We start from the raw sequence: 8,686 nt of genomic DNA, 5'->3' as shown, positions 1-8,686 counted from the left end.
GGAATGAAACCTTGAAATTTCAAAATTATCAGAACACCTTAAAATAATGGAAAACATTCCTGACAATTCTAAAAACATATTTTTAATTTTCCATATTTATTTATATGTTTATATTTATATTTGCAATGCAAAGCTAAAATAAACTACTAACTTTCAAGATGAAAATTTGAAACAACTGAAAAATTCCAAACGTGACTTTTCAACACTGTCAGGCTTTTTTATTATTATTAGTTTCAAAATTAAATTTCTGGATAATTTCTGATGTTTTTCAGTTTTAAAGAAAGTGAAAATTTTCTCTTGAGTGTTTGTTTTATGAAGTATTTCTAACTAGCCTTAGTAATGACATAAACCTAAATCTGCAGGAGGTGGATGAATTGTCCTTAAAAGCTACATGAGAGCATCATTTCCAGTATAAACAGAATCGCTGGTAAAAAAGCTTCGTAATTCTTTATAATCCCTTCCACTTGGAGGCACAGGAAGTATTAGTCTGGCTTGAATGGACAAAAATGAAGAATTATTTGATTTCAATCTACTGCATAGAATACTGCAGACGGGCTGCTCCGTTAAAATTAATAGCAGTGCAGATATCTGCTCTTTAAGAGAAAACTGATGGTTTTGGTTATTATACCTTGCAGGGAAACCGACTGGCTAATACAGGTTGAACAAGCTCAGCTGATCAACTGGAACAGGACACAAGGCAAAGAGACGATGGCAGCCGGGCAGGAGGCAGCGGCGCTAACAGGTGGGACACCAGTGGTGGTGACGGCAGAACAGCTGGTGCCCTGCTCGTACAACTCCAAATGATCTATAGACCGTGTTGGTCCTCGCTAGGCATCCAGTTTGTGCGTTAGCCAAATTCTTTGGTGCGTCCTTCCTGCTTATCTTTGTTTCAATGTCACCGCAGAGTTGCAATGCTTGAAATACTGTGTGTGCGTGCTGCTTTATGATTAGCTGTAGTGTTTAAACTATATGGTTAGTATTTTTTTTTTTCCCTTCCCTCTGGAGGTAAAAGAAACAAACAAACAAACAAACGAAATAACTGGCATCAACAAGCACCCGCTGCTGGTCTAGCTTGCGGTACCGCACAGTGAAAGATGCTTTTCTTTAACTTTTAGGTTTTGGGGGGGTTTTTTTGGTTGGGTTTTCTTTTTTTTTTTTTTTTACAACAGATTTGCGTACCAGGGGTGGAAAAGACCCCAAATCCCGCCAATTGGCACAACTTGTTATCAGACACAGAACTCTCTGCTTTTTACAAATTGTTCAAAATAAAGTAAGAAATGGCAGCAGTAAGCTATGGGCTGGTGAGACTTGTCTGCTTCTAAGAACTTGTTCAGTCTGACTTAGGTTGATGTTCTTACTGGCAGTTTATATTAAGCCATATAATCAGATCTCCATAATAGTTTTCCAATGCCCAGGAGAGTTTAAATGATGAGTATAAAAGATGTAATTCCAGCAGAATAGGAAATATTGATGTGACTGTAAACTGTGAGATGGTATTTTACCACATTGTATCCCAACCACAACCATTTCTCATGTCTGCGTGTTCTGTAGATAATCAAATAAAATCTCAGAAATAAAGAGCTAAGTAACCTGGAGAGAGAAAGAAAAATCAGTCTTAGATGGTTGACTGCTGAAGCATTGCAAGGGAGCCTGACTACCAAATGAAATACATATACCTTCTTCGTTACCAAAACATATTTTGTAGATGTCCAGTTTTATGGTGATAACATTAAGCTTCATAAATCTGACAAGCAAGCCTGCTTTAAAAGGGATTGATTAAAAACAAAAGGCATTATGGTATTCAAAGTTGGTTGTCTCTCCCATGATTTAGCCCAAAATAGAAAGACCGAAATAGTAGAACACTGCAATCTCAGCTGTGGTTCAGTTCTTCTTAATCTTCAAGCCCCTCTCCCCAGCCATTAAACTAAGCCCTCAGTGACATCCTCGTATTGTGAAATTTAGCAGGGGATGTATAGGCAGGTCTGGGTAGGCACGCACATGTATACTGTTGATTATGCATGTGATGAAGCAGAACACTGATTATGATTCTAAAGGATAATGATTTATAGTCAGAATACACATTGTTGAAAGCAGAGACTCCATCTTCCTCTGTTTGTGGGAAACCTAGCACATAATGATTTAAATCTTGATTAGTTTACTACCCCCTGCCACAATTTAATAAACATTATACCTACATGATTAACTTTCATAAATATCAGAAACTATATTAAAAGCTTCATCTCCAAGCAGGAAAATATTATATATGTGCTTCACTTTACCCACATACAGAGTTCCAACCTTTCTGAGATTGAATTCAACACCCATGGGGCTGAATATACACAAGAAGCAGACAATTTATTAAGAAAGGTGCCATTTTTATATCACGTTTCAGAGTAAATTTGGCTTTAGAGATGAGTAATTCAGGCAACTGCTGAGAGCCTCACACAGATCAGCAACTCATGTGTTAGTCTGCTACTTCCTTCAAGCAATAAGAACAGAGGTGGGAGGCAACACATGGTACAAGCTCCACTGCAGAACCTAGGATCCCACAAATTTGGAGGTCAGAACGGCAGAGATCCTTCTTCTGTCATTAGCTGAGCAACAGATGTGATGCTTTATACAGGAGAGTCAATGATTCACATTGTCTGTAAGTCCATTGCAATATTTCTATTATTTGGAGAAATAAGCTCTGAGAATATGATCCTCAAACACGTTTGCTGAGAGTTAAGGAAGAGATGAAATGAGCAGAGTTTTAGCAGTGCAGAGCACTGATTTCAAAATGCCTATAGGGGCCACTCTTTCTGAAACTATCATGTTTCAAATAGGTATCTGAAGATACATTTAAGTCCTTACTTGGTCTTGCAGATTTGTGGATTTTGGATCATTTTCACAGAGGCAACCTTTGACTGGCCTGGTAGAATTTCTTTTTTTTTATTATTTTTACAGAAAATGCAGAATTGGGATCATCTCAAAGGGAGAAAAAAGAGGTAAAAAGAGGCAATCCCTCCTGCCTTAACTTTAAAAGTGTAAAGAGAAACCTATAGAGGGTTTCTCTCTTTTCTTTCACAATCTCCCTTCTATTCTTTTCCATCTCAAGATTTTTGAATGAATCTTTCAGTCTTATTGCCAAACACAATGATAAACGTAATATAAGAAAGTCAACCTTTATGGTTTAAACTATGCTTTACAGTTATTCATAGAATTATAGAATCATAGAAGAGTTTGGGTTAGAAAGGAGCTTTAAAGGCCATCTAGTCCAACCTCCCCCTGCAATGAGCAGGGACATCTTCAACTAGATCAGGTTGCTCACAGCCCCGTCCAACCTGACCTGGAATGTTTCCAGGGATGGGGCATCCACCACCTCTCTGGGCAACCTGTTATTTATTAGCCTTCTCCGTATCTTCATAGGATCTTTATTTAATATGGTACCTTAGAAGTTTTCTTTGAAAATATTCTGCTCTTACAAACTTTTTCATATTCTGCTCATCGTTCCTGTTATTTCAATGAGAGTATTCAAATAAATACAAATAAACACATATGCCAGTGTTTTTCTGACTGGGGTTGCTGGGCTGCAAAGGCAGTGAAGGTCTGGCCAATCTGCCCACCCTCCCACATATTAAGACCATCGGGGGTTACACTTGGAATATGGTTCAGTCTCCCTTTTTTTGGCTCAGGAAATACTACTCCTTTGCTTAATTTCATGTGTAATGTAGTGTCATATCTAAATAAGGACACAAATTCTTTATACCTCTACAGGTGGCAAAACCAGTCTGAAGTTGAAAAGCAATGACTTCCTTGGAAAATCAAGAATCATTATAAAAAGCATAGATTACCTGTCTTCGAAGGTCTCGTGTTTTCTTGGTCATCTTGTCAATAGCAATGTTGAGTGGGTCCCCCTTCTCCTTCCTTCCAGTCTGTTAAAAATGAAATTTCAGAGTTAGAGAAAAATACTCCAGAAAATATACACTTTTTAAAAAAATAGTACAGATTTATCAAAGGAAATCTGTGCATCTCTTTCTGTTTGCTTCCATCAAGTTGTTATTTCCAACGTAATGTTTTCAACATGTTTATGTGCAGGGGGCATAGCAAGCTATTTTAAAACAATCCTAAAATGATAAGAAGAAAGATTAAGGTGACTCACTGGAGAGTTCAGAACTTTTCCACCAATAAATTATGTGCATATATTATAGCCTATACTCCAAAAATCTGGCAAGACTTTTCACTATAAAACGAATATTAAGAGCTTCTAATCTCCATCCTGCCAGGCACTGGGAATGTTAAACATGATAATAAGCAGCAACACAGCTTGAGGACAGAAGGAAAATGGTCCCTACGCCTGTAACACGAATCATATTGGCAGACATTAAGTGCAGTATAAAGAAGAATTCCACTTAAAACACTTTCCTGCAGGAAGTCTCACAGCAAAAATTCTCACGAAGATTAAAAAGGGGGAAAAAAGCCTTTTTTGTCTCATAACCAATGAAATAATTTTTTTTTTTAGGTTCAGTGGTACAAAAAGCATTAAGTGACTTTGTCAGCTCTATTACCTTTCTCTTAAAATAAAACTGCTTCTCTAAAGCTTTGTCACATCTCTTATCACGTTGAACTCTGCTTGATAGCTTTTCATCACGAATCAAAATGATTTGCCATTCTTTCTGGCAGTACTCTTTCCTTCCCAATGCTGTTTTCAAATAGTCCTATTTAGAATTGTCCCTTGCATATGATTAAGAGCGATTTTCTATTTCCAGCTGAGCCTAATAGCATACATTTCTGGGAACTATCGAGAAGTCACTTTTGGGGTGGGATGGGGATTAAACATACCCTTTCAATAATGATCTCTTAAATGTACAGCACTGTTATCAACTCTGCAGGGCCACATTGGCAAGTGGCCTGTGTTCTAGTCTTCTGCTTTAAGCATTCATTCAAGGGAACGCCTGCTTTTTATTATTGTCTCTAATTCTAATTATGATATGAGGCCAATGCATTTATGATCATTTAGATCACTGTAAAACTCATCCCCTTTTTGTATTTAGAAATTCAAACACAAAAATATCAAGTGCCACCAGAATTTAATATAAAACATAAATTTACCTCTTAGGTTTTTAAAAAGAATCCATTACAAATTCTGGAGTTAATCATACAAATTGACACCAGAAAATAGAGAGAGAAAGTGTTTGCTATGATACAAGAGGAGGCATCTGTGTAACCCGCTGATATTTTTATCTCACTTTTCTTGTGTTCATCCTTTGACTGAGCTTCTTCTGGTCCCCAGCTAAAGAACTACGGCTCTTTAGCCTAAGCAATTTCAGCACATCCTTTTGGTTTTAGATGCCCCAAATTCTGTCCCTGGCATTTTGTCCAAGACAGCAGCTGTCATATGTGCACATAATCTATAGTTTTTCAAGCTGAAATTCCACAATAAAAACGAGGCAGACCTGGGCAGACAAGTTTGGTATAGGAAGCCTCTCCTAACTGTTGAAATGGTACAACGGGGACTGCCAGATGAGCTAGTGTCAGCCAGGTTCCTAGTCTCTTAGACTACAAAGCTATATTCTAAGAAAATTTTCAGTTACTCCAGCTGTGTGCCGTGTACTAGCTGAACCAAGTATCCTTGGTGACATTACCGTTCTGGGATGCTTTATTTTCCCAGTCACATAATTCAATTTCTGTAATATTGTTTAAATTCTTCTCTTCCTTCTCATTGTTTAAGTTTTAATGCATTGGCTTAGAAAGATACATAACCACACAAAATGTTTTAAGACTTTTTTTCTGGGGCAAAGATATTTGCTAAACTGTACATATTGTAGTGAATATTAACACAACGTGAATAATAAAAAGCAAACACCATGACACTTAAGAGTACACCGGGATGGTATTTTACAGCTCTCAAACAAAACAAAGCTAACAATTCTTCTTCATTGATCTCATGCAGGGCAGATGTATTTTGTGTTCACCACCAACATGCAAGGTCAAGCACTTAATGCCTGGCACCCATTTAGGAGGTCAGAAAATTGTCCTGAATAGGAACTTGTGACTTCTTCAAGGGTGGTCAGTTACACGATACAATGACACTGAATAAATTAGGCATCTGATAAACTGCACTGTTTAAGAGCAAAGGCTCCTGACATTCCCTAAATGGTCACTGGAAAAAAGTAGAAATTTTGAGATTGACTTAAAAGTTTGTAATTTAGGTTCCTAACCTGGGTGTTTTGTATTGCTCATAGGAGGAAACTATCACTGAGAGTAGGCCCATGGTAGGCTACATCTAACACCTCTCCTAAGCCTCTCTTCAAATTGATCCTGTAACTTTTTTACTCTAGTTTTAAATTACATAAACAGTGTCCCTTAAGGTACATCCTGTTGTGACCACAAGACAACTGGGAACCCTTCTGCGACCCTTAGGCCACACAACAGACTGTCAATATCCATCTGGCCAGCCCCTTCTCCCTCCAAAATAGAGAAAAGCCTGTTCTATATTGCTTACTGAAAAACTCCCTGCTCTGTGCAATTGCCCGAATCATGCCTACATGCTGTCTGAGATGCTAAATGGCATGAACCAGTCTGTGCTGGAAACAGGCTACCAGAACAAGGGGACAGAGATCCAGTTGAGCTCTCTCAATGGCAACATTTTATTAACACGTACGCATACGGGCAAAGTCATAGAAACACTTCTCCTGTTCTGCAGTTTTTACTTATCCAAGAATTTTAAGTGTCCTTCACCTGCTGTAAAATGGCTACTGCCTTTTAATCTGGATACAAAACCCCTTCTTCACTGTATGATTTCAAAGAAGGAGAAATTGGTTTAGTAAATCACATTATTGAAAAATAAATAGCGTGGCATGTGATGTTACATAGCTTCAGGCAGGTCTGTCAAACACCATCTGCTCTGTGCTGAAAATATAAGTTTATTAAAGTTTATTTATTTAAGTCCTTAAATACTCTTATATTAATGTTACTCTGTGATGAATTTTTTGCCTTCATTCTTAGAAGGGATAGAAAGGAATTTAGGGGTTTCCTGTGTTTCTGAAAAAAATGTAAAGTTTGGTATTGAGCCTTATAGCATTTCTCTGTTAATCTTTTTCTGCAAAGGGAAGAAAGATACTTTGGAGATGGGATAAAAAGGAAGTAGAAATTGCTGCTGGCATTGGGTTAAAAGGAGAAGGAGGAGAAATGCACAGAATTCCTTGAATGCCAAAATATTGGTATTCAGAGTTCCTGTGGCCAGAATTACACCTATTCATGTCATAATAAGGAGAACTTTGTTATAGTAGAATATATTAATCAGGTTCCTGATTTCTAGTGACCATTAACAGCCTTTGCATACTGTTTTTACTCAAGATATTTTCCAATGATTCTCTCAATCTGTGTTACTCCCATCCTAATTTCCTTAGAGTTTTTCCCTGCCTGTTTGATTTATTCTCAGTTGATCAGGATGAGCTAATTTCCATGGGCTCCTGACCAGGGACCGTGCTGTCTGCGGAGTCCCCCAGGTCAGGAATGGGTCTTCCGTTGCACTTCTACCCCAAGGCTGCAGTCTCCCTCCCAGATCACGCAACATAAGAACCAGCTCCCTGAATATATTTTTCAAGCATTTTTAAGACTGATTTGCCACCTGGAGTAAGAAGTTGAGTAGTTTTTCAACACATCCATGTCCGGTTAGTGGAAGGAATCTAGGTACTGTCCTTTTAATGTAGAAAATGCCTACAGTTGCAACCACTGTCAACAATATTACTTGAATGATAAAACAAATACAGAATACAATCATTGCCTTCCTTATATTAAGCAAAGTCTAAAAAGCTTCACAGTTAAAACTGCATAATATTAAGGTAAGCACTTAGACAGGGAACTTCGTTTAGTTAGGGAGGGAAATAATAAAAAAAAGCACTTAAAGTTGGTAAGAAATTTCAGCATCTGCTAGAATGATCTCTGCTAAGATATAGCACTGGTTTTCCTTTTGAAAAAAGACCTTTTTCTCTCCCCCCTTTTCTTCCTTTCATGAGCTGTTCACAGTTTATACTGTTGGAGTAAAACAAAAATCTCCCAAAATATTTTTCACAACTATTAAGGACATTTATATCCCATGACTTGCTCATTACGGAATACTTTTGATCAGCATGAGGTACTTAATAGGACACTCTTTTCTAACCCTAGAGAATATCACAGAATCAAGACATGAATAGTCAGGCCAATCAGCCTAGAGACATAGCACATTTTGGATGAGACACAGTCAACCTTGGAAGAAGATGCTCCTGACTGGAACTGTGTTGTTAGTTTTGAATAATTCCAAATACCACCAATATGGAAATCACAAAGCTGAAATTTCAGCACATGAAACAGATAAAATTGGTACTACCAGAATTATTATTATAAAGAGGGCTTAGATATTATGGTAACGAATATCCTTATATCAAAAAGTTAGGATTACTTACAGTTGTGTGAGATGCAAACCCACTATTTTGAGCATATTATTAAAAAAAAAAATATATTTAATGACAGACAAACATGGCTGACAATAGTAACCTATTAAAGAAGGGGATGGAACGCCCAGAAATACACAAAAAGTGCAGCAACTGCAGCCCTACAACATAATGTCACATAGAAAAACCCAATGTGTATGACAATTAAATGAGAGATGTTAGAGAGAGTTATTGTCCTTTTTCTTAATAATAATTATAATAAAAATAAT

General features: G+C 37.3%; 1 protein-coding gene across 1 annotated transcript in view; it reads right to left on the bottom strand.

Moving 5' to 3' along the window:
- The window catches only part of LOC103908339 (catenin alpha-2), a 490,379-nt gene that overhangs the window by 122,063 nt on the left and 359,630 nt on the right, over positions 1–8,686 (bottom strand). Inside the window, 1 exon segment of the mRNA XM_009290697.2 lies at positions 3,834–3,914. Within this exon segment, the coding sequence (XP_009288972.1) occupies positions 3,834–3,914 (81 nt within the window).

This window comes from Aptenodytes forsteri, unplaced genomic scaffold, assembly GCF_000699145.1.
Source record: "Aptenodytes forsteri isolate BGI_AS27 unplaced genomic scaffold, ASM69914v1 Scaffold236, whole genome shotgun sequence".
In the NCBI taxonomy this organism is placed as follows: domain Eukaryota; kingdom Metazoa; phylum Chordata; class Aves; order Sphenisciformes; family Spheniscidae; genus Aptenodytes; species Aptenodytes forsteri.
Note: the sequence above shows the minus strand (reverse complement) of the source record. Positions and strands in the feature narration are given on the sequence as shown.